General features: G+C 41.3%; 1 protein-coding gene across 2 annotated transcripts; it reads right to left on the bottom strand.

The window, feature by feature from the left end:
- Positions 1–144: 144 nt before the first annotated feature.
- LOC139583369 (GTP-binding protein Rheb) lies at positions 145–27,841 on the bottom strand. Of its 2 annotated transcripts, XM_071414370.1 has the most exons (8): positions 26,103–27,841; positions 17,655–17,726; positions 15,964–16,031; positions 15,539–15,621; positions 8,748–8,804; positions 8,597–8,644; positions 2,019–2,100; positions 145–702 (listed from the first exon to the last, which is right to left on the bottom strand). In XM_071414370.1, exons 1-8 carry the CDS (start codon positions 26,152–26,154, stop codon positions 610–612), a joined length of 555 nt encoding a protein of 184 aa, XP_071270471.1. In that variant the 5' UTR covers positions 26,155–27,841; the 3' UTR covers positions 145–609. The 2 variants fall into 2 exon arrangements, with proteins under 2 accessions (XP_071270471.1, XP_071270472.1); XM_071414371.1 differs by lacking the exons at positions 8,597–8,644; positions 8,748–8,804.
- Between the last annotated feature and the right edge of the window lie 22 nt (positions 27,842–27,863).

The raw sequence follows: 27,863 nt of genomic DNA, 5'->3' as shown, positions 1-27,863 counted from the left end.
GGTTAGGGAAAATATATATGATATAATTCCTATATCATATCACATACTGTAATATCAAAATATATAATTATCATGTGTATTCTGATAGTTTGTATTAAACAAAAAAAATCTAATTCTGAGAAACAATCAGACAGAAAATCAAACTGTAGTGAAACAATATGCAGATTTAATGATTACAATAAAAAAAAGGGAATCAACATTCACTACACTAGTGAATGAATGCTGGCCAACTGTAGTGGCCATAATAATAACTAAGAAATATGTTGTTATACAAACTTTTCAAGGGGAAGGCAGGGGGGGAGGGGGTCAGGTAGCAATGAGATTACAGGCTTTAAATGAGAAGTAAGGCTCGATATTTCACCACGTTTGGTTTCTCAGAAGAAGGGGAAGTCAGGGAGGGGTGAGACGAGTGTACTCTAAACTGGGATGGATAATTACTCTTAACGTCAAAGTCTTCCTCTGTCCTTCCCCCCCAAAAAACACAGAAAAAAGGGAAAAACAGAAGACGTTTCTCGAGGGAGAACAGGCAGTTAGCCACTTCAAGTAGAGGGATTTCCCAGTGTCCAGTGCTGTGGTTGGGGACGGGTTGCGAGGGCCCGAGGTGGATGGTTACATCAGGGAGCAGGATGTCCTGCCCTGGGGGGCTCCCCCCTCCATTTTCTCCGCTTCCAGGATGGTCCTCTTGAACACCTCCACCGCCGTCTGACTCACACAGGAAACAGGAAGTCAGAGGACAGAAATTATGCCATATCAAGACAACAGGAGTGTACAGACCGATGTTTTCTCTGCTCTGTGCTTAATAGGTAGGTTAAATGGTGAAATGTGTTCAGTTCACACCAGCAAATCTAAAAGAACATTTACAGATGAATTGTGGCTGCTGGGAAAGAAAGAAGGTTGAAACACTGGAATCTTTGATATCATCAACACACAGCAGCATGTGGCGGCAGGTAGCCTGGCGGGTAGGAGCGTTGGGCCAGTAACCGAAAGGTTGCTGGATCGAATCCTCGATGACAAGGTAAAAACCTGTCGTTCTGCCCCTGAGCAAGGCAGTTAACCCACTGTTCCCCGGGCGCCGAAGACGTGGATGTCCATTAAGGCAGCCCTCCGCACCTCTCTGATTCAGAGGGGTTGGGTTAAATGCGGAAGACACATTTCAGTTGAATGCATTGAGTTGTACAACGGACTAGGTATCTCCTTTCCAATGGATCTAACATGCCTCCTTTGGTAAAATAACAATTATGTTGAATGATGCATTCAGACCATACCATTTAAATAACTTCAAAAAACAAATACAACAGTCAGTTACTTCTTTGTTCAACATGCATATTGATCTGAAGCAGGACACCTCGAGTCACTATTTGTACTTTGCCTACAACAAAACCACTATAACCTTGAAAAGGCTATGGAGAGATTCTGCAACAGCCTTAAAGAAGTATCAATCAAAATAATAATTATATCTGCAACAATAGGAAACCTTTATGGTCTTCTTCAGCAGTAGGGCCTATTCCTGAGAAGCAGAGGAACATTTCTTGGAAGAGGTGTGTTTGGTGTTCTCCAGTAACATGTACATCAAAGTAGCGAATGAGAAATTAAATTAGAAGCTCTGCCTCTCTCCGGAGCCCAGGCTGCTGTCCTCAGCATCCCCAGAAAAGGCCTCTCCTCCTGGGGACCGAGATCAAAACGACACCCTGGTCTGGAGTCCTCACTACTTACAGCACAGAAATGGGGTCTGATCAATGTCTACCCTACCATTGCTGCCCCCCTATTCCCCTGACTAGCTCTGGTCCCCCGTACCCAGGAATGACAGGGATGAGAACTGATAAAAGAGAGAATGATGAACAAAGTTGTAGGTATTACACTTTGGCAAACTATCTTCCATGTTGGCACCAAATGTTTCTTCCTTTACATTACTCTTACTGTATGTATTCAAACTAGACTAATTACAATACTACAGTAGATGTCAAACTCCATCTATCCGATGGCTCTGGGAGTGAATGTCCAGTCATCATCATCATCACCTGGTTCTCTTTTGCAGAGGACTCCATGAACGCTGCGTTCCACGAGTCAGCCAGTGCTTTGCCTTCTTCACAACTGATTACACTGAGGAGAGAGGGGAAACAATACATCAGTGACTACAATTAGCTTGTGACAGCAGCACAGCCTATACACACAGTTCCTGATTGTACTGAGGGGAACAGAATATCAAAGTGAACACCATTTGTTTGTAACGCAACAGTATATGTAAAAGTGTTAAAATCCAATGGGAGCATTATAGGAGGGTAAGGCTCTAATGACGAAACTGAGCCGTGGTCACTCTCCCTATACCATCTCAGGTTTTCACTATGGGGGAATTCCGACCGGAGTCAAGCACACGTAAATGGAATGGAATTCCCTTTTTATGCACTTTTCTCTCTACGCATATTCTGACCTTGAACTTAAGCATGAGAATAGCATGCTATTCACACTGGCGAAGCGCACGCCCCCGCAAGGTGGGGGGGACCGGCAGATAGCATATGAACACGTCATAAGTTACGAAATAAATGTTTTGAATTACAGGAAAGTAGCTTTAAAACTGCCAAAATGTGTAGAAAAGCAGGAAATTCGGGACAATCCTTGTCCGACAGGGAAACCATTTTTATAGTTTTCTTTTTTTGTGTGCATTATTTGGGCTCAAACTTATCAAATTTAGGGCAATTTTATAAGAGAAAAGATTTGTTTTGGGGAATTTTCTAAATACTTTCAATATTATTAATTTCCATGTTGGATCTATGCTGGTGTCACGCCCTGACCTTAGAGAGCTTTTTATGTCTCTATTTTGGGTTTGGTGAGGGTGTGATTTGGGTGGGCATTCTAAGTTCTATTTTCTATGTTTTGGTTTTGGCCGGGTATGATTCTCAATCAGGGACAGCTGTCTATCGTTGTCTCTGATTGGGAACCATACTTAGGTAGCCCTTTTCCCTCCTTTCTGTGTGGGAAGTTGTCTTTGTTTGTGGCACTATAGCCTTTAAGCTTTACGGTCGTTTTTGTATTGTTTATTGTTTTTGTCAGCGTCATCTTAATAAAAGGAATATGTGCGCTTTGGTCCAGTTCTTTCGACGGCCGTGACAGCTGGTCATGCTCCGGAGCAAAGGATCCCAATTTCAAACTCTCCAAAAAAGGGTTTAAAATTCTAAAAACTTGTAATAGTGGATATTAACTGAATAACTATCTAATGTAGTTTCTTGCAATAGCCCTCTGTGAATGTTAAACAATATTTCTCTCAAAACTGTGATTCCTAAAAGATGTGTCCGAAGATCTGATAAACTCCGTGAGATGTGTCTTAAATGGTTGTTTTAATTGGCAATTTTCAAATTAATAATTTACCATATTTTACAAATGTTTGTATTTAACTTGTATTTTTAGAGGCAAAGATATGTCTGTTTTAATTATCTGTTGACAATTCCGTCAGTGGCTTGTCAACTCTAATGCTTTGTTAATACACTGTTCTGCAACACTGTTCTGCTTAAACAATGGAAGCATTTTCTGTGTAATGCATTTTTATGGGGAAAATTATCTTCCCCAAACTTGAAACTCACGAGCTGCTCATGTATGCCAGTCAGGCTCTACACCCCTTGTAAAGCAGATTCATGTGCTTAATTTTAAGAAGTTATTTGTCCGCTTTAGTTGTGATACAAACCTTATTAAAACATATAGGCCTATGGGTTAGGCTACATGAGGTATATGATGAGAAAAAGTCACAAAAAAAGACATTGTTTCTTGCCTTACGCTGGGCATCATTCACAAGAGATAATATATAATTCACAAGTGATATGCTAATATTGTCACTCAGACTATACTTGATTTAATATTGTCTTTACATATACTAAATAATATATGTTTTAAATATGTTTAAATTTAGAATGGACCATTATCATTCACCTGTATCAAAACAGGGGCAGTGGAAAAAAATACATGCACTTAAATAGTGATTGGAGGATGCATTTCCCAGTGTTGTTTTTCTTCTTCATGCCAGCCAGGTAGGCTATACTCCTGTTGTAAATATAAGCAACGTGCTTATATTAGGAAAGTTGAGAAATAAATAAATATAGTAGGCCTAGCTGATGGGCTCCTCCTCTTTTTAATAGAGGCCATCACTCTGTTTCTTCTGCAATTGCATAGCCTATAGAAATGTTGTGCAACATGAGCACTCATGAAGTGTTTGATTACATTTTCAAACACATTTGCATTGATGTCAGAGTGATTAGAAGGACAATCGAGTGCTGAGTACCAGGCAGTTAGCAAGTTTGGTAGGCTACTAACGGCCAGCAGTAGCGTCAGAGCTTGGAGAAACCTAATTACTGTTACTAAATGGTCATGTGAAATTTGACTGCCTTCATGACTTGTGACCGCCGGTGTGGCGGTAATACCAGGTTATTTATACACCACGCCGACTAACTGAAAAGACAGCATCACAATACTAAGATAACATCCCCTTTTCCCCCCTGATCCTAACTGCATCGCATGAGTCTTCAGCCGAGCCCAAAGCTACATAGCCCAGGGGTGTAACCCCTTCACTCCCATCCACTCCTGTGATTTAATAGCCTGGAGTTATTGATTCATTAAAGAGGTCCAGACGGTTCTCACTTCGCCCAGCGCAAGCCTTTCACTGCCCTCGAGACAGGGAGAAGAGATGGGGAAGTGATCAGTAATGCCTTGATTACTTTAGTGGACTAACACAGTCTACTAGGCTCCTGTGTGTCTGGGTGGCTGTGTGTCTGGGTGGCTGTGTGTTCAATGGACAGTTCACCACCTCACTCCACACTGAGAAGAATATGAATAATCTCAATGCTGCGTACATCACCTCAATGGGGCCAGAGTGTGTACATCACCTCAATGGGGCCACAGTGTGTACATCACCTCAATGGGGCCAGAGTGTGTACATCACCTCAATGGGGCCACAGTGTGTACATCACCTCAATGGGGCCACAGTGTGTACATCACCTCAATGGGGCCACAGTGTGTACATCACCTCAATGGGGCCACAGTGTGTACATCACCTCAATGGGGCCACAGTGTGTACATCACCTCAATGGGGCCACAGTGTGTACATCACCTCAATGGGGCCACAGTGTGTACATCACCTCAATGGGGCCAGAGTGTGTACATCACCTCAATGGGGTCAGAGTGTGTACATCACCTCAATGGGGCCAGAGTGTGTACATCACCTCAATGGGGCCAGAGTGTGTACATCACCTCAATGGGGCCAGAGTGTGTACATCACCTCAATGGGGCCAGAGTGTGTACATCACCTCAATGGGGTCAGAGTGTGTGCATCACCTCAATGGGGTCAGAGTGTGTGCATCACCTCAATGGGGTCAGAGTGTGTGCATCACCTCAATGGGGCCAGAGTGTGTGCATCACCTCAATGGGGCCAGAGTGTGTACATCACCTCAATAAGGTCAGAGTGTGTACATCACCTCAATGGGGTCAGAGTGTGTACATCACCTCAATGGGGCCAGAGTGTGTACATCACCTCAATGGGGCCAGAGTGTGTACATCACCTCAATGGGGCCAGAGTGTGTACATCACCTCAATGGGGCCAGAGTGTGTACATCACCTCAATGGGGCCAGAGTGTGTACATCACCTCAATGGGGCCAGAGTGTGTACATCACCTCAATGGGGCCAGAGTGTGTACATCACCTCAATGGGGCCAGAGTGTGTACATCACCTCAATGGGGCCAGAGTGTGTATGTGTATGAGGAAGGGAATGGCAGACAACATTTCCTGCTTTGAGATGGCTGTGCCCCATTTCCTGTTTATTCTGGGAATGACGGAGAGGGAGAGTAGGAAAGATGAAGCAGAAATAAAAAAGGAGGGAGGAGGAAAGATGTAGCGCTATGAGGGAGTGACCCATTTTCAGAAAAGCATCAGGCTGGCAGTGTGTACTACACTGTACTATACTACAGGCCTGGTAAGGGACAGAATACAGTGTGTACTACACTACAGGCCTGGTAAGAGATAGAATACAGTGTGTACTACACTGTATTATACTACAGGCCTGGTAAGAGACAGAATTCCATTGTGTACTACACTGTACTATACTACAGGCCTGGTATGAGACAGAATACAGTGTGTACTACACTGTACTATACTACAGGCCTGGTAAGAGACAGAATACAGTGTGTACTACACTATACTACAGGCCTGGTAAGAGACAGAATACAGTGTGTGCTACACTATACTACAGGCCTGGTAACAGAGAGAATACAGTGTGTACTATACTGTAAAGGACTGGTAAGAGACAGCAGACAATAACTACTAGACTGTCTTCCTACTACTACTACACTGTCTTCCTATAACTACTAGACTGTCTTCCTACTAGACTGTCTTCCTATAACTACTACTACTAGACTGTCTTCCTACAACAACTACTACTAGACTGTCTTCCTACAACAACTACTACTAGACTGTCTTCCTACAACAACTACTACTAGACTGTCTTCCTACAACAACTACTACTAGACTGTCTTCCTATAACTATTAGACTGTCTTCCTATAACTATTAGACTGTCTTCCTATAACTACTAGAATGTCTTCCGATAACTACTACTACTACTAGACTGTCTCCCTATAACTACTAGACTGTCTCCCTATAACTACTAGACTGTCTCCCTATAACTACTAGACTGTCTCCCTATAACTACTAGACTGTCTTCCTATAACTACTACTACTAGACTGTCTTCCTATAACTACTAGACTGTCTTCCTATAACTACTAGACTGTCTTCCTATAACTACTAGACTGTCTTCCTATAACTACTAGACTGTCTTCCTATAACTACTAGACTGTCTTCCTATAACTACTAGACTGTCTTCCTATAACTACTACTACTAGACTGTCTTCCTATAACTACTAGACTGTCTTCCTATAACTACTAGACTGTCTTCCTATAACTACTAGACTGTCTTCCTATAACTACTAGACTGTCTTCCTATAACTACTAGACTGTCTTCCTATAACTACTAGACTGTCTTCCTATAACTACTAGACTGTCTTCCTATAACTACTAGACTGTCTTCCTATAACTACTAGACTGTCTTCCTATAACTACTAGACTGTCTTCCTATAACTACTAGACTGTCTTCCTATAACTACTAGACTGTCTTCCTATAACTACTAGACTGTCTTCCTATAACTACTAGACTGTCTTCCTATAACTACTAGACTGTCTTCCTATAACTACTAGACTGTCTTCCTATAACTACTAGACTGTCTTCCTATAACTACTAGACTGTCTTCCTATAACTACTAGACTGTCTTCCTATAACTACTAGACTGTCTTCCTATAACTACTAGACTGTCTTCCTATAACTACTAGACTGTCTTCCTATAACTACTAGACTGTCTTCCTATAACTACTAGACTGTCTTCCTATAACTACTAGACTGTCTTCCTATAACTACTACTACTAGACTGTCTTCCTATAACTACTACTACTAGACTGTCTTCCTATAACTACTACTACTAGACTGTCTTCCTATAACTACTACTACTAGACTGTCTTCCTATAACTACTACTACTAGACTGTCTTCCTATAACTACTACTACTAGACTGTCTTCCTATAACTACTACTACTAGACTGTCTTCCTATAACTACTACTAGACTGTCTTCCTATAACTACTACTAGACTGTCTTCCTATAACTACTACTAGACTGTCTTCCTATAACTACTACTAGACTGTCTTCCTATAACTACTACTAGACTGTCTTCCTATAACTACTACTACTACACTGTCTTACAATAACCACCACCACTACACTTTCCTCCCATACTTTCTACATTCTCAAGTTAGGAATTAGGTCTAACTAACAGAGCCTGAGCCAAAGACAGCTTAGAGCAGACTGGACCACTGTTTACCAGGGAATGGCATTGAGTGGGAGATGCATTTCCAGGGAGATCGTTCAAGATTGACTGCAAAATCTGACATCTATCCATGCCTTCAAAACAGGCCACTAGGGGCAACAGTGAGCGCTATTACCACCAAGTAGACTTGGGTTTTGCCAGGACGTTGTGGATAAGTGTAATCTCATGACTCTGGATCAGAAGGGTAAGTGTTCGACCCCAGCCGTGGATACTGGTTTTGTACACTATCCAAAACCCTATCCAAAACTTTAACCCTTACCATAACCATTCAGAATGAGTGACTAAACTTAACCCATAACTTCAAAATTTGACGTTTGGAGAAATGGAATGCTAGAGCAGGAGAAACAAAAACACTGAAATTTGACGTTTGGAGAACGTGGATATACATCTCCTTCTGCAGTGAGACAAAGCTTGTTGCAATTTCGCCCTCCGTGCAAAAGATGTAAGCTGTGGAGCCTTAAAATGGCCCATAAAATGATAGGAGATCAAGTCCTAAAGGTTTATTCCAGCTTCGCACCCTCTGCTGAACCAATGTACTTTCTCTCCACTCGGGTCAGCTGAACAGGTCTCCACAGACTCAAACATAATGACAAGACAGTCCGAACAGTAAATCCCTGTTAAATCTAATTTAAGAAAATGAAAAAGAACTGTCTGGTTCCTCTGGGAAAACTAGCTGTGTGTGTCATACCGTTCCATGTGTAGATCTTTCTTGTTCCCCACCAACATGATGGGTACTCTGCAGAAGACAAAATCCTGTCAGTCAAACGAATCAGTGAAACACTGTATATATATATATACACATATTGAAACATTGTCAGATAGAGGAACAGTCTACTTACTGTACTTTACCCACCATATCCAATAATTTTTCGTGGATAACTTTTATTACTTCAAAACTACAAAAGAAAACAAAAAAAAGGTCATTCAATCTTTTATGATCAGCCCAAATAAAAAGCATTTAAAGCATTAAACAAAACTCCTACTCAACACAAGGCCAGAGTCAACACAACATTACTAAATTCATTCTCAAAGAAACCATCTTACAAAAGTTATACAGTTCAATACTTAACAATTGGGTCTAGAAACGTGTGTAAAAATGTTTACTTGTACATAAATGCATTCTTAAATGGGTGTAAAGCTTGACATTTTCTAGGTCGGACAATGATAAATAAATAAATAAATGATAAACTTGTAACATGTAGGTGTCCAGCATATCAAATGGCTGCATTGTCCGTCCCCGACACCTCCAGTCTGTGTGTGTGTGTGTGTGTGTGTCTGTGTCTGTGTGTGAGAATAAGCAGCAACACCATCTGAGAGCTAAGTGGGTACTGATCCATCCACATCTTCACAATAATAATAATAACAATAACAAGGATAAATTAACCACGGCCTTTTATCACCTACATAGATTTTTAATTAGGGGCCTCATCAAAAAGAGAATCATTTTCTCATTAAATGCGTTACATTGGTATGGATTTGGAGAGGGCTGATGGGTGGCATGACCTACCATGATTACATTGACAAACGTTGCCTAACGACCAGACTGGGACAAAATCAGGGCTGCGTTCAAAAAAGAGGACTGTTGCGGTTGAACAATTGCTTGAAATCGATACGACATAAGCTTTGATACGAGAAGTAGCCTCCCTCAAATGAGAAGAACCATCAATACTACTGTACTTGATGTGCCATTTCAATACTACTGTACTTAACAATGTGCTATTTGTTAGATGCTTTTCCAACATCTAGTTGAGGAATGTTGTTCCACCAGTGCCATAGTCTACTGTAGAGGCCTATATAACTCAACCCAACGTAGCAGGCGTATAATAAACCAGTGCCATAGTCTACTGTAGAGGCCTATATAACTCAACCCAACGTAGCAGGCGTATAATAAACCAGTGCCATAGTCTACTGTAGAGGCCTATATAACTCAACCCAACGTAGCAGGCGTATAATAAACCAGTGCCATAGTCTACTGTAGAGGCCTATATAACTCAACCCAACGTAGCAGGCGTATAATAAACCAGTGCCATAGTCTACTGTAGAGGCCTATATAACTCAACCCAACGTAGCAGGCGTATAATAAACCAGTGCCATAGTCTACTGTAGAGGCCTATATAACTCAACCCAACGTAGCAGGCGTATAATAAACCAGTGCCATAGTCTACTGTAGAGGCCTATATAACTCAACCCAACGTAGCAGGCGTATAATAAACCAGTGCCATAGTCTACTGTAGAGGCCTATATAACTCAACCCAACGTAGCAGGCGTATAATAAACCAGTGCCATAGTCTACTGTAGAGGCCTATATAACTCAACCCAACGTAGCAGGCGTATAATAAACCAGTGCCATAGTCTACTGTAGAGGCCTATATAACTCAACCCAACGTAGCAGGCGTATAATAAACCAGTGCCATAGTCTACTGTAGAGGCCTATATAACTCAACCCAACGTAGCAGGCGTATAATAAACCAGTGCCATAGTCTACTGTAGAGGCCTATATAACTCAACCCAACGTAGCAGGCGTATAATAAACCAGTGCCATAGTCTACTGTAGAGGCCTATATAACTCAACCCAACGTAGCAGGCGTATAATAAACCAGTGCCATAGTCTACTGTAGAGGCCTATATAACTCAACCCAACGTAGCAGGCGTATAATAAATGCCTTCGTGTCTCATCTTTCTTTCTGGTCCTGAGGAGAAAAAGAAGAGGGGGAGGTTCTCATCTGCACTGTTGAACCAATCCAGTAAATGTGGAGGAGGAGTTAAGATGGAGAGTCGCCTTGTTAACGTCCAAAAAGGGGACGTCGAGTCACAGGCTCTCGTTCCATTTCCTCTGAAAACCAGATGCATCTGTTTTTAAAAACCCGGCAAAGGGTGAGCTAGACCTGACGCAGGGTTTGAGACTCAATATATAATGACGAACGTTGAGTCCCAATCTGGTCAGTAGAATTGCATGTAAATCAATGGGGACATTAACGAAATTTGACATCATTAACTGGCCAGTAGGAAGACATGACGGGATGGGGTTAGGAACACATTTCTCCAGGGAAAGTCTCCCTAGGCCCGCTCCCATGGCATCTTACATAAGTCTCTGGGGCACACACACACATCCAGTACAATAGTCTTACACAGGACAAATCATTTGCTACAGTATAAATCCTGTTGAAATGATTGTCTGGAAATGTATGGAGGCATTACAGGAGAGAAAATGCAGCAGTAGTTATCAGGAAGCCCTTGAAAAAGAGACTGGGTCTTAATGGGCTTTTCCTGGTAAAATAAAACTTTAATTTTGGTCAACTCTCTGCAGTCAGGAGAGCTTCTGTACTTTTTCATTCTCGTATTAACGGTGAGTGAGAAGCCGACAGACAGAGAGAGAGACAGACATTTTTTTTTTTTAAGCACAGAGACCCAAATAATGGTGAATTACACCTTCATTACTGTGAGACTTTAAAACTCTAAACGTACACTCAGAACTAAAAAGCACAGTACAACAGCAAGCAGCTGACACTAATTGAGGAGTCCATAAACACAAACAACTTCTGGCAAAATTGAAAAAATCAAAACAAGAGGAATTAGCAATACAAAATGGTGACATATGGACAACACATTTTAAAACACTCTACAACACCGTTCAAATTGACACAAACGCAGAACAATGCCAAATTAATGAGAAGTTGAATGGATTAGAAAAAGCTATAAAAGACAATCAAAATCCATTGGACTCTTCAATTACTGACCAGGAGCTCTATAAGAAACTTCAGGCTCTCAAATTTAAAAAAGCATGCGGACCTGATGACATCCTAAATGAGATGCTCAAACTCACTAGTGCAAAATTTCAATTGGCTATATTAAAACTGTTTAATTTGATCCTGAGTGTAGGTTATTTCCCTGACATCTGGAATCAAGGACTCATAACCCCAATCTTTAAGAACAGAGACAAATTTGACCCTAACAATTACAGACACATTTGTGTGAACAGTAACTGGGGAAGGTTTTCTGTAGTATTATAAATGTAAGAGTTCTAATCTTCCTTAATAAGCACAATGTCTTGAGTAAAAGCCAAATTGGATTTATACCAAAACATCGCACGACTGATCATATTTACACCTTTACACACCCTGATAGATAAACATGTCCACCAAAATAATACCAAAATATATGCTTGCTTTATCGACTTCCAAAAAGCATTTGATTCTATTTGGCATACAGTACTGTTCTACAAAGTTATTGAAAGTGGTGTAGGGGGTAAAACATAATTAAATCAATGTAGTCTGCAAATACGTGCAGCATTAAAATTGGCAAGAATATAACAGAATTCTTTAACCAGGGGCGGGGCCTTCGTCGGGGTTGCAATCTGAGCCCTGCACTCTTCAATATTTACTTCAACGAATTGGCAACTATTCTAGAAAAATCCTCAGCCCCTGGTGTTAGTCTCCACAATTCAGAGGATAAATGCCTACTCTTTGCAGATGACCTATGCCTGCTGTCACCCACAGCGCAGAGCCTGGACATGCTAGAGCAGTACTGCCAGACCTGGGCCCTGGCAGTAAACCCCAAAAAGACAAAAATAATGATTTTCCAGAGAAGATCCAGATCTTAGGGAATTAGGTCAAAGTTCTCAATTGGTACAAAATATATAGAGTACTGCACACACTACAATTACTTAGGTTTAAAAAGAAGCTCAACTGGACACCTTAATGAGGCAGTGAATGAACAGAGAGAAAGCACGCAGGGCATTCTACGCCATTAAAAAGCTAATTCAAATTGAAATAACTATTCAAATTTGGCTAAAACTAATTGAATATGTAATTGAACCAATTGCACTTTATGGCAGCGAGGTGTGGGGTCCACACAAACACCCCGTTGAAACCCTGCATGCAGAGTTCTGTAAGATTCTCCTACATGTCCAGAGGAAAACTACAAACAATGCATGCAGGGCAGAATTAGGCCAATATCCACTAATAACAAAAACTCAAAAAAGAGCAATTATGTTTTGGAAACATCTAAAATACAGTGACCCCCTCTCATATCATTACCAAGCCCTGCAATGCCAAGCGCTGAGCAAAGAAAAGAGTCCCCTCATGCAGCTGGTCCTGGGGCTGAGTTCACAAACCTGTTCTACTAACACACTGAAGCCTCAGGACCAGAACGTCCAATCAATCAGAATAAACCAAATTACAACACAGTCAAAACAAAACTATATTGCTTATTGGGAAACACAAGCACAAACAATGCAAAATTCAGTGCTATCTGGCCCTAAAATCGATAGTACACCGTGGCTAACTATTTGACCATGGTTACTGATCAAAACCTTAGAAAAACCTTGACAAAGTACAGGCTCAGTGAGCACAGCCTTGCCATTGAGAAGGGTAGACACAGGAAAACCTGGCTCCTTGTAGAGGAAAGGCTGTGCAACCACTGCACAACAGAAGAACCTGAGACGGAGCTGCATTTCCTGACAAAATGTCAAAAATATAAAACAATTAGAGTGTCATTTCCCCAAATTTGAAACCCTTATTCAAGGTTTCAAAGACCTCTATGATGAGAGTAGGCTACCCGTCCTGTTGGGGGAGGACGCAGAGAGCTGTGGGTTGGCAGCGCACTACATTGCTGCCTGCCATAAGTTGAGGGACAGTGTCTGACAGACCAATCAACCTACTGTATGTTTAATGTTATTGTTCAATGTATGGCTATTTTGACCCTTGGTTATTGTTGTTACTGTTGTCCCGTTGACAATTTTGATTCTCATTATTTTCATATTGTAAATATCCAAAGTAAGCTTTGGCAATATGTACATTGTTACGTCATGCCAATAAAGCAAATTGAATTGAGAGAAAGAAAGAGACAGAGGCCACAAATTCCAATTGGCTATACTTAAACTAACATCAGAGAGCGACACGGGGCGGCAGAGAGAGAGAGAGCGACACGGGGCGGCAGAGAGAGAGAGAGCGACACGGGGTGGCAGAGAGAGCGAGAGCGACAGAGAGAGAGAGAGCGACACGGGGCGGCAGAGAGAGAGAGCGACACGGGGCGGCAGAGAGAGAGAGAGCGACACGGGGCGGCAGAGAGAGAGAGAGCGACACGGGGCGGCAGAGAGAGAGAGCGACACGGAGCGGCAGAGAGAGAGAGAGACACGGAGCGGCAGAGAGAGAGAGAGACACGGAGCGGCAGAGAGAGAGAGAGAGAGAGAGAGAGAGAGAGAGAGACACGGAGCGGCAGAGAGAGAGAGAGACACGGAGCGGCAGAGCGAGAGAGAGAGAGAGAGAGAGAGACACGGAGCGGCAGAGAGAGAGAGAGAGACACGGAGCGGCAGAGATTGAGAGAGACGGAGCGGCAGAGAGAGAGAGAGACGGAGCGGCAGAGAGAGAGAGAGACGGAGCGGCAGAGAGAGAGAGAGACGGAGCGGCAGAGAGAGAGAGAGACGGAGCGGCAGAGAGAGAGAGAGACGGAGCGGCAGAGAGAGAGAGAGACGGAGCGGCAGAGAGAGAGAGAGACAGAGAGAGCGCGAGCGAGTGTAGTATCGCTACTGTAGTACTCGGACTTCCTTGTGTGAACACATGGCTTGCTCAGATTCTGCTAAATGCCAAAATGCTGAGCCTGGGCTATATCTTTAGAAAACACAATGCATGCTATTTCACCATCACATTAGGCTAATTTCAAAACTGGCAATATTCAAGAAACAGAGCATAGCTCAAATGCAGGTAAAACTGGTACTAGGCTATGATTTCTGGCCTTTTAGACAATTCCATAATATCGATGTGCCAGAATAGCAACCTAAAATTACTGCATTTCCGGTATTCACTCAGGTAGAAAACAGGAAGTGGACTTTAGTCAATAAAAAGAACTCTCGCTGCATTCACAAACCACACAGTGTTTAACCTGGAGCAGTAGCACAACACAGGATATATTACAGTACTACTATCATTAGATATTCCCACTAGTGTTGGAGTACTATCACTACAGAGGCCTTACTCCATCTAAACCCTCCTATACAGCCCTTATATATGACAGAGAGAGAAAGAGAGTGAGTGTGTAATTGAGAGATGGATGGAGTGATGAAAGAGAGTAGGATGGAGAGGAAGCCAGTGAGGGGAGAGATGGTGAGGTTAAGAGAGAAGAGGCAAGGGAGGAGAGCTGGATGGAATGATTTGATTTAATCTCCAGCTGATATGGAGGCAAGGTAGAAAACACACCCCACACGCACTAGAAACGACCATCTCTGATTCATATATTTCAGCTACCTCTAATACTGCAACATACAGAAGCCCTGTTCCATATAATAGCATACAGATAGAAATGTGAAAGATCAGAGGTACTATTTGTAATTTAATATTCACCAAAATAACCTACTTCACGTCTTCCCTTTCAAACGTGACTAGATCTTTAATTTCAAACTAGCAGAGGCACAAAATAATGAGATTTTCATTGAGAACGCATTGATTTGGCAGGTGTTCGAGCTCACTTTGAATAATAATAGCTGCAATGGTTTATTCATGCCTTTTACGAGAGAGAAAGAGAGAGAGGGGAGATCTACCAGATAGATTCAAAGAAACCTTCAGCGACGAGATCACTCAGGGATAAGCAACGAAGCTTTAGCAGCAGTATGAAGGAGAGGGCGGAGCTTACCTACCTTTTATTTGACGTGACAGAATACACCAAAATGTATCCGTTGATGTCTATGGAGTAGGTCTGTGGGAAAATGGAGTATTCATCCTGCCAGAGAGAAAGAGGCCTTTTGTGGAAGGATTCATCAAACATCAGAGAGAGATAGAATGTCTACTCTACGATGGGAAAAATTAGGAAATGTAGCTACTGTATGTGGAATGAGGCTGAATAAGGATGTCAATTGAGATCTAATCTACACCTGGTCCAGTCTACACTGCCCCTGGTCCAGTCTACACTGCCCCTGGTCCAGTCTACACTGCCCCTGGTCCAGTCTACACTGCCCCTGGTATTAAAAATAATTTATGTTGGCTCTCACAGAGTGACCCACTGGCAGTCTGACCACAACATTCTGATGTGTGAGTAGTCTCTCCACTGGTAAGAGGGACACACCTGCCCAGCTGTGTCCACCAACTGCAGGTGGTACTCCTGACCATTCACTGTGATCATCTTTGTAAACGCTGAGGAGAGAGAGAGAGAAAGGAAGACAAATGAAGTACTAAAGCTGTGTTTACACTGGCAGTCATTCTGATCTTTTGGTCACCAATTGGTCTTTTGACCAATCAGATAGGCACCCCAATTATTGGCAAAAGAGTTTGTGTAAATGCAGCCTTATAGTTCCTAAGTGATTCTACAGACCTACAGTTCTGTCAGAGGTATTCTAAAAGAACATAGAACATTTTTGGGACTGAGATAGAATTAGCAAGACAAATAGAGACACAAAGAACGTCTCATTCATTACAATTCAGAAGGCCATTTCTCCACATCGCTTTGATGAGCCCATGACAAATCATGGTGAAGCAGAGAGACAAGTAGGGCAACGTGTTGATGTGGTGCTGAGATCATAACACAGTGGAAGTGACGTGTTTAAATCAACTAGAACAGGCAGGACTGAGACACATTCTGATTGGGCTGTTACTCTGGATGACTGGAACTGAACTGCCTGCCGACTGCCCAACAGACAGAGGCTACTCCCTCCGAGCTCATGGACAAGACCACATGTACACCGCTTTCTTCTCCAAGGTGAGTGGAGGTGAAAACCCATATCCACCCTTGTGCCTCATCACAGGAGGTGGTGGTTCTGTGGTGACCGGTGGGCTGGGATCACAGGTGAGCTAAGGGGGTTTTCTTCAGTGGCTTATTTAAGCGCGACACACACACACACCGAATTAGCAGGAAAGACAGCCAAATCCACATCGCTACTGTAGTATAGTAGAATCATGTTTGTAGAATGGAAGCCAGCACAATTTATAAATGGGAAGCATTCTACCTTCCTGGGCTTAGAGAAGCAGCTGAGGCCGATCAAGCGTTTCATTCACAAAAAAAATAAGCCCTGGCTGGCTAAAAATAACTAGACGTTCCTTTCACTGGAGGCTGCATGGATGGAAGCTCCCCAAGCCTTGAGACACCGTAGATACAGTAGGCAGGAACACACAGTCTACCCTAGGAGTGTTAAGCTACTGTAACATGCATTAAGCTTAAGCTGTGCGCTCCGTGCTAACAAAGAGCAATGCCGTACCAACAATGTGTATTGCGCGCGTGTATGTCTGACTGAAGCGTGTGTGTTATTGGTTTGTCTACCTATGAGAGACTATGAGTGAGGTAGACCACTACCTTCTGTCAAAACGACTGTTCATTCACAAACATCAGAAAAGCTCCCCTGGCTCTCCATGCAAATAGTCTGTAGTGGCGATGAAACAGAGTCCTCCACACAACCCACTAATAAAAATGCTCCTATTGGAGACAGAAAGAGAGTGCGTGGTGTGTGAGCAAACAAGTGTGTACATGGGTGCCCTTTCTAATAGTGTGTGTACTTATATATTGTTGTTTTGTGGTGTGGTTTTCATATAAGCCCTTGGGCTTCCAACCACACCTGCACACCCCCTTTTTTATATATATGTTAAAAAAAAGAAAAAACTGTATTGTTCTCTATCTCTTGTTTTCTCTAGTGCAAATAAATAAAGTGTCTGCTGAGTCAGAGTTGTGTGAACTTCACCATGAATGAGGAGCCTAGAGACATGTACCTGTCTGTGTCCAGAACTCAGAAACCTGGAGGGAGAGCGGTGATGACATCACACACTTACTGTTTTCAATGGTTGGGTCATACGAGTCGACAAACTGGCCTTCCACAAACTGTATTGTCAAGGAGGATTTACCTGCAAAGAGAAAATGGAGAATCTTCGCTGATCGATGTCCTTTGATTATCAGATGTTGTAATTCATCAGCATTACAGGGAAAGGCCAAATACTCTGACTTCCCTGTGTGAACACAAGGTTTGTTCCGATTCTGCTAAATGCCAAAATGCATGCTATTTCACCATCACATTAGGCTAATTTCAAAACTGGCAATATTCAAGAAACAGAGCATAGCTCAAATGCAGGTAAAACTGGTACTAGGCTACTTTTTCTGGCCTTTTAGACAATTCCATAATATCGATGTGCCAGAATAGCAACCTAAAATTACTGCATTTCCGGTATTCACTCAGGTAGAAAACAGAAAGTGGACTTTAGTCAATAAAAAGAACTCTTCAAATCAATATAAGGGATTCTCGCTGCATTCACAAACCACACAGTGTTTAACCTGGAGCAGTAGCACAACACAGGATATATTACAGTACTACTATCATTAGATATTCCCACTAGTGTTGGAGTACTATCACTACAGAGGCCTTACTCCATCTAAACCCTCCTATACAGCCCTTATATATATATATATATGTAGCAGCCTGTTGCTATAACAATGGAGAGTGGAGTACTGCGATGCATGGTTGGAGAGACGTGAACTCTCTCGCTCTGTGGGAAAAGCCCGGAGGAGTGGAGCGTCAGAATGAATGAGAAGCTCGCTCCCATTTTCAACGCTCCACTAGTCTGGCATCAACGCTGAATGATCACCTCCCAGTCCAAAATGAACCATCTCGTCTCCCCGGGTGGTGAAACTCCAGGGACACACATGCAGTCGATTGAGGTTAATATAAAATAGGCTACGTAGTTTGAAATGCTTTCAGATTCTTTGTGGATTCCACTTGTAGTATTTTGGGCTCTTTCAGCGAAGGATAGTCACAATGTGCAGGAAATGTACACCAGTCGAACACGGTTTCAGTTTAGGTTTGAGGAAAACAAATTGAAAAAGCACAGAATCAGTGGTGGAATAAACACACATTGTCATACTTGAGTAAAAGTAAAGACTCCTTAACATGAAAATGACTCCAGTAAAAGTCACCCAGTAAAATACTATTTGAGTAAAAGTCTAAAAGTATTTGGTTTTAAATATACAGTTGAAGTCAGAAGTTTACATACTTCTGTAGCTAAATGTAGCTAAATACATTTAAACTCAGTTTTTCACAATTCCTGACATTTAATCCTAGTAAAAACTCCCTGTCTTAGGTCAGTTAGGATCACCACTTTATTTTAAGAATGTGAAATGTCAGAATAATAGTAGAGAAATATTTATTTCAGCTTTTATTTCTTTCATCACATTCCTAGTGGGTCAGAAGTTTACATACACTCAATTAGTATTTGGTAGAATTGCCTTTAAATTGTTTAACTTGGGTCAAACGTTTTAGGTAGCCTTCCACAAGCTTCCCACAATAAGTTGGGTGAATTTTGGCCCATTCCTCCTGACAGAGCAGGTGTAACTGAGTCAAGTTTGTAGGCCTCCTTGCTCGCACACGCTTTTTCAGTTCTGCCCACAAATTTTCTATAGGATTGAGGTCAGGGCTTTGTGATGGCCACTCCAATACCTTGACTTTGTTGTCCTTGAGCCATTTTGCCACAGCTTTGGAAGTATGCATGAGGTCATTGTCCATTCGGAAGACCCATTTGCGACCAAGCTTTAACTTTCTGACTGATGTCTTGAGATGTTGCTTCAATATATCCACATTTTCCTGCCATCTATTTTGTGAAGTGCACCAGTCCCTCCTGCAGCAAAGCACCCCCACAACATGATGCTGCCACCCCCGTGCTTCACAGTTGGGATGGTGTTCTTCGACTTGCAAGCCACCCCCTTTTTCCTCCAGACATAACGATGGTCATTATGGCCAAACAGTTCTATTGTGGTTTCATCAGACCAGAGGACAACCTTTGTCCCCATGTGCAGTTGCAAACTGTAATCTGGCTTTTTTTAATGGAGGTTTTGGAGCAGTTGCTTCTTCCTTGCTGAGCGGCCTTTCAGGTTATGTCGATATAGGACTCGTTTTACTGTGGAAATAGATAATTTTGTACCCGTTTCCTCCAGCATCTTCACAAGGTCCTTTGCTGTTGTTCTGGGATTGATTTGCACTTTTCCACCAAAGTACGTTCATCTCTAGAAGACAGAACGCATCTCCTTCCTGAACGGTATGATGGCTACGTGATCCCATAGTGTTTATACTTGCGTACTATTGTTGGTACAGATGAACGTGGTACCTTTAGGCGTTTGGAAATTGCTCCCAAGGATGAACCAGACTTGTGGAGGTCTACCATTTTTTTCTGAGGTCTTGGCTAATCTTTTGATTTTCCCATGATGTCAAGCAAAGAGGCACTGAGTTTGAAGGTAGGCCTTGAAATACATCCACAGGTACACCTCCAATTGACTGAATTTATGTCAATTAGCCTATCAGAAGCTTCTAAAGCCATGACACCATTTTCTGGAATTTTCCAAGCTGTTTAAAGGCACAGTCTACTTAGTGTATGTAAACTTCTGACCCACTGGAATTGTGATACAGTGAATTATAAGTGAAATAATATGTCTGTAAACAATTGTTGGAAAAATTACTTGTGTCATGCACAAAGTAAATGTCTAACCGACTTGCTAAAACTGTAGTTTGTTAACAAGAAATGTGTTGACGCCAACCTAAGTGTATGTAAACTTCAACTGTACTTAAGTATCATTTCAAATTCCTTATATAAAAAATGCACTATGCAGAAATGGCTCTGCCATTTCCTGGTTGCTAAAACTCTACATTTCAGTTTGTGAGACCAAACAAGCAGTCATTGTACAATGGTTTTCTACACAATCTAAACATATTTTCCATATACAAAAATAATGTTTATTCAGCTGTTTGAAGCTGGTGTACAAAAGCCAAAGTAAAAGATGTAAAAACCAAACTGCAGAAGGGAAGCATAGAAATAGCGCACATAGAACAGATCTACTGCTTCTTAGACTTGCTTTCAAAGGGAATGAAAGATCTATAACTCACATTTCTATGTGAATTTGGTCGGCTCGCCCAAAAAGTTACATATTGTTGCTTTAAACGAAACAGATGGCACCATTAACTTTTTTTACGGCTAGCCAGGGGCACACTCCAAAGCTCAGACATAATTTACAAAGCATTGTGTTTAGTGAGTCCACCAGATCAGAGGCAGTAGTGATGACCAGGGAAGTTCCTTGGATAAGTGTGTGAATTGGACACTTTTCCTGTCCTGCTAAACATTCAAAATGTAACGAGTACTTTTGGGTGTCAGGGAAAATGTATGAAGTGAAAGGTACATTATTTCCTTTAGGAATGTAGTGAGGTAAAAATGGTCAAAAATATAAATAGCAAAGTCAGGTACAGATACCCCAAAAAAGGAATTAAGTTCTCAGCTTGGTTTGATGAACACCATTGGAAATAACCTACATCAGGGATCGACAACTAGATTCAGCCGCGGGACCATTTTTTAGGGTGGCGTCTTTCAGATGAGACGCTAAAACGGGTGTCCTGACTCTGTGTCGTCACTCTCTGTGGTCTCTCCACCTGACAGATGATGTGTGATGAGCGCTCTGGGCACAACAGTTGTCACCGTGCATCACTGAGGTGGGTGCTACACATTGATGGTGGATGAGGTGAGTTCCTCCCTACTATGTAAAGCGCTTTGAGTACCTCAGTTAGTAGAAAAGTTCTATATAATCCAATCAATTATTATTTGTATACGACCACATCTCTATTATGCGTTGGAATACTTTGATTTCCAAAATTAAAATCACTTTCCAAAATAATATATATATTTTTTTTTAAACACTGCTCAAAAACTGTGGGGGGGGGAGGGGGGGAATAAAAGCACCCGTAGGTCCCACCAGTTGGGGAACCCTGGCCTACATAATGTTCACACCAGTTTTCAGTTTGGTTTGCTGACGACACATTAGAAATGCATAGGGAATGTACATCATTCTAACCAAGTTATCAAACCTGGCCGCAGTTTAAGTTTGATGAGGACACAGGCATCCTCTGAACTATAAATAGCCCCTGCGACAAAAACATCTGAACATACAGTTCTCTCTCTGTAATTGTATGCGACCTCAAAACAATGCCCAGATGCAGGAGTTGCAGATTATGCAGTGACCTGACACAATGTGTGGAGAAACAGGAAGGAGTAGTGTATTCCATGGCACTGTACAAACCAATTTTCTCCTTCCTCTTCATTGGCTTTAATGAGGCACGAGCCAAAGCCTATGAACACAGGACATATTTAAAGATTCAGCATGACTGTTACAAAGACTGGAGACATGCCAATTAACAGCTTTGCTATGTGTGAGTCGCTGTAACGCACTGCGGGTGTCCTTTTGAGCCTTTAGTATACAGTACAATATGTGCAGCATATTATAGTAGGAAGGCTGAAGAATAAAATAAGAAAACGGGATGAATAGCTGGAGTACAATAATATGGCAAAAAAGGTTTTATGAGGACATGAAGACAGAAACATGGGGACATTATCAATTGTCTTTAGAATGTATGTGAACACTGGAAATGACAGGCTGAACATTTAATCCTTATACTGTAGTCTATGGTCTTGATTTTCTTGGACTTGTCTTGTGAATGAACCAAACTAAATGAAAAGGCCTATAGTATACTGCTATGATTTTGCAACAGGGAGTTCATTACACTTGTGGTGTACATTTGTATGGCAATGGCGGAAAGATATTATTAAAACGTTTGCTTAACTATGCTTTGCGGTACAACATTATTCCATGTTCTGTGTGAACCAACATGGTATAACGACTGGAAGCTGTGACATATGGTCTACATCCAAAACCGGACAGTAATAAAAACATGTCTGGCATGGAAAATATCCACTGCACCTTGTGGACCAAGTTCTGAAAATAGTTTTGAGACTATCAAGTCAAGGGCTCAACCTCTGACATTAATGGTAATACCAAGGTGACGTGTCTAATAGTGATGCGCGGGTTGACTCATATCCCGCAGTCCCCGTGGTTATATCCGCGGGTTGAATAAAGAGAAAACAATGAATAAAAAAAATCTATAAGCTACATACATTGAGGTTTTTCATTCATTATTTTTATCTGGAGTTAGCGCGTAGCCTAAGCGATAAGGCCTTACTGTAGCGCGCCAAATACAAGCCAACTGCCAAATGCATTTGGGAATTTGGGCAGAAAAAGTTAACTTTGATACACTGAGGAAAAAAGCACAATTTCAGAGTTTAATTCAATAAGAGAAAAGCTGCGAAATAAAGAGAAGGGAGGGCCAGAAGCCTGTTTGGGAAAGATTTCGTAAAGTGGTAAAAGAGGATGAGGCGCTACAGAAATGTAACAGTCACAAGACAGGGACTTCAAAATGGCACATCAGGGGAACTGTACTGTTCAGATGGGTTAAATGGAATAGTAGCCAAGCTGAAATCTGGACACTGACTGTAGGTCGAAAACCTCATAGTCTAATATAATATTAACTCCTGCAGAATTAAGCATTTCATGCAGTAAAATGATACACCAAATGTACATTTTGACTCGGGAACAGGAGTGGAGAAATCAGATTTATTTATTTCAGCATCTTGAGAGAATGAATGCGCGGTTAGGGACCGCCTGTAAAGGTATTATCTTTATCAGCGTCATTATAGCTGACAGTTTTTAAACCACATAAAATATGCATCCAAGCCAAACTTAAAGTTAATCAAAACCCCGATCACAGCCTGTTGTGATACAGCCTGGGATCGAACCTGGGTCTGTAGTGACGCCTCTAGCGCTTCAATGCAGTTCCGTAGACTGCTGCGCCACTCGGAAGGCCAAAATGTAAATCATTGAATTAGGCCAGCATGCAATTACTGGTTTTCTTCCCTTCACTAGTCACTTCACTAGTAAGGTTGGGGAGTAACTGATTACATGTAATCTGATTACCAAAAACAAACGAATCAGTTACGTTACCAGTAACAACAACAAAAATATCAAATCAGATTACAGATTGGCTACTTTTAAAAACTAGAGGATTACTTCTTGGACTTCTTTTAAATTCAGAAAAAATACATTGACACCTTTCTGTTTACTCAATGAAATTAAATTCAACATTGAAAAAAGGCACACATGTAAGTTTGTTCCATCTGAATGAGTGAACACAAGTCAGACCACTATGATGACACACCAAATGTGTTTGATGGATCCTTTTTGTCTTCTTCTAATGCACCCAAAGGGGGAAAGTCATTCAGAAGCAACTAAAAGTAATCAGATTATGTTACTGAGTTTGGTCAATTCAAAAGTCATGAGGTAACCGCCAAATTCCTTCATAAAAAGCTACCACATTGACATTAATACTGGTACTCTCCTGAGTCGTGACATCCCATTCCTATGTGAATTTGGTCAGGTCACCCAAAAAGTTACATATTGCCACTTTAAATGAATAAAAAAACAAGATTTTTTTTTAATTATTTTGCCAAGTTCCATAAATGTGCTGAGAATGTTCCAAAGCTAAGCAACTATTCTGCACCATTCCCAGAACATTGTGGGAAGGTTGTGTGCAAAAATAACCATAGGACAACCACGCTCTTATGAAACATATGGTTCTCAGAACCTTAGCTTTGGAACATTCTCAGCACATTTATGGAACTTGACAAAATAATATACATTTTCTTGTTTTTTTATTCATTTAAAGTGGCAATATGTAACATTTTAGGTGACCTGACCAAATTCACATAGAAATGTGAGTTATAGATCAATCATCCTACTTGAAAAGAAGTCTAAAAAGTGGTAGATCCATTATGTGAGCTATTTCTATGCTTCCCGTTCTTAAGTTTAGGTTTTTGCATCTTTATTTTTGGTTTTGAACACCAGATTCAAACAGGTCAAACAACAATATTTTTGGCTATGGAAAATATATTCGACAGCAGTTTAGATGGTACAATGATTAGCTTATTTTGTCACAAACTGAAATTAGGCGAACTATTATAGTTCTAGCAATCAGGAAATGGCAGAGTGATTTCTGCAAAGTAAAACTAACAGAACGTTACATTGAATAAAAATGTTGGTAAGTTCTAGGAATGTTCTCAAACAGTTCAGAGAATGATAAGAAACAACGCTCTCCTATGGTAATTTCAATACTTCAATACCATACAGCATAACGTTTCCACCAGGTTTCCTCACGGTTATATTTGAAGTCATGTTCTCAGAACATTTAGAAACCTTTCCATGAAAAACAAAAGAAACCATTAGTAATGTTCAAAGAACGTTCTACGAATGTTATTGAAAAACGTTCCGTTCTCAGTGTCCAAACTCTCTATCTTGTAAAGTGTGTTGGCCGTTCCCACTAATTGGCCACACCTGATCTTAATGAGTGCTTGTTTCCTTTGATATATGGTGTTTGAATAGATAAAATGGAACAGCTTTGTATGACTAAAAAAAACAAAAAGAAACATGGCTTGGTATCTCCATCCTGGTGGCGCAGTGGACTAATTACATGGATAGAGAACTGAAGATCATAGGTTTGAATCTCACTGACGCTGTGCTACAATAAAAATTACATGTTTGAATGCCTAAGTAAATTAATGAACATTTGTCCCACCTGTGCTTGGAGTTCAACAGACTAAGTTAGCAGTGTTAGTAAAAGTCTTATTGAAACATTCAGTGAACATTTTAAAGTTATTCAAAAACCTCCAAATAACCTATGATTTCCATTCTCAGAACGTTAATAAAAGCTCCCAGGAAAACTTTCACGGAACCATAGTAAAACGTTCTCAGAACCTCCATGCAACCTAAAAATGAAGGTCCCCAGAACAGGCAAAATGTTAACTTTGTTCTCAAAACATGTTTACTGTTCAGGAAACTATTTGCTTCGTTCCCAGAATCAATGGGAAACAAAAAACGTTCGTTTCCACAATTTTAAGAAACCAAATGTGCTACCTGGGGTATTAAGTCCCAGCATCAGGACCGCTCCTGCTGTGGCGTGAACTCCGTCTTGCTAGTTAGTGGCTTGCGTAACAACATTGACGTAACAAAAAATATAAAACATGACTTAAAGTACTGTGCATAATGCAATTAACTGTAGACTCCCATTTAAATTGCGATTTCAGTGGGAGGCCTACTAGCGCTGGCTAGTAGGGGTAGGCCTACGCTACAGTTCTAAACGAAATCTCTATAGAGTCGTGGGTTTCCAGTTGAGTGACATTCAGCTGACTGGCTGATTCAACAGCAACAATTGACCAGGCAGCGGACATTGTTGTAGTAGCCGCTCGATATGAGCATGCCGTTGACATCTTGCTAGTTGTATGTGAAGCTATCGTCATTGAACTCGCCTACATAGAAACCGCACAATAGACCTCGCCACCACTGAAAACGACTAAATTGCGCCCACTTACCGACGGATCTGTAGCCCAGGACCGCGATTTTTCGGGATTTCGGCTGCGGCATCTTTTAGCAGCGACACTACATCAAAATGATCAAAAACTGGAACAGATCTCAAATGCTATGTTAAAAACAACAATGACCAGAATTGCACCTGCAATTAGCTCGTTTAAATAAAACAACTATTTAGCAAAAAGTAGTCACGCATCTGTATACTATACCTCACTCCCAAAGAAATATTAATGAATGCCCACTGTTGGTTGGTTGCGCTTACGTAGAAAGGAGGGTCTCTGTCCTCTTCTTGAGCTGCGGTTGGATACCGTGTATTCACAGTTTTTAGAAGCACGAAATTCATTGGCTCTTAAAGATTACAACGACTGGAGAATCTACTATCGATTCCGTTATGATGGCACTGACAGCAATTTCTGTAATGTAAAAACGATTCATTCTGAATATAATATAGAAATGTCAAGAAAGGTAACTCGCGCATGATGTGTTATGAGTGTCACAACTAAATGCATCTCGAGGTTTGACTGAGTACGAACATGTGCAGATCCTTCTGTGGGTACACATCATATTGGCCTTTTTAGAAATATATAGGTATCATATTTATTATTGACATGAATTTGCAATTCGAAACAAAGCCGTTCCAACCAGAAAGTCAGCAGCAGACGAGACTACATGGGCGCATAAATCTCACCTTGCATGGGTTTATAAAGGTTCTGGTCTCTGCTGCCATCTTGTGGTGCCTTATATACTTGCAGTACACTTCACTTCATATTATAGCAATGATTCCATTCACTGTTACAGAATACAACGTCACATTGAAACTGTAGAGCGCCACCAGCGAGGAGAGGACTGACTATTGACAATCTCCTATAATTATCCCAATGAGGCAGGCAGAGTGAGGTTAAATGAGGAAATATTTGGCGAGATCACATGCTGTTGCATGCTGGGTCTCGTAGTTTCTTGCCTCATATTTATGCCATTGTACAAAGGGTATGGTCTTCACTGCTAGTACTCTTCTGTATAGATTTCAATCACAATCACGTTGAATTTCATAGCACTTAACATGTACAAGCAAATTTCATAGCACCTAACAATTATGACCAAAATTCAATCAGATCAACATATTCCATGGCATGTCTCAAAGCTCAACCTTAAAGGATCATTTTGGTATTTTACAATTTAATGTTCATTACTCAGAGTAATCTATGAGCCAGGAGAAACTATAATCCATGGCTCAGATTTCTGAAAGTAGCCTATGAGCCAGGAGAATTATAATCCATGGCTCAGATTTCTGAAAGTAGTCTATGAGCCAGGAGAATTATAATCCATGGCTCAGATTTCTGAAAGTAATCATATGAGCCAGGAGAATTATAATCCATGGATCAGATTTCTGAAAGTAGTCTATGAGCCAGGAGAACTATAATCCATTGCTCAGATTTCTGAAAGTAGTCTATGAGCCAGGAGAACTATAATCCATGGCTCAGATTTCTGAAAGTAGCCTATGAGCCAGGAGAATTATAATCCATGGCTCAGATTTCTGAAAGTAGCCTATGAGCCAGGAGAATTATAATCCATGGCTCAGATTTCTGAAAGTAGTCTATGAGCCAGGAGAACTATAATCCATTGCTCAGATTTCTGAAAGTAGTCTATGAGCCAGGAGAATTATAATCCATGGATCAGATTTCTGAAAGTAGTCTATGAGCCAGGAGAACTATAATCCATTGCTCAGATTTCTGAAAGTAGTCTATGAGCCAGGAGAATTATAA

Source organism: Salvelinus alpinus, chromosome 8, assembly GCF_045679555.1.
Source record: "Salvelinus alpinus chromosome 8, SLU_Salpinus.1, whole genome shotgun sequence".
Classification (NCBI taxonomy): Eukaryota; Metazoa; Chordata; class Actinopteri; order Salmoniformes; family Salmonidae; genus Salvelinus; species Salvelinus alpinus.
The sequence above is the reverse complement of the archived record's forward strand: the minus strand, read 5'-3'. Positions and strand labels throughout refer to the sequence as shown.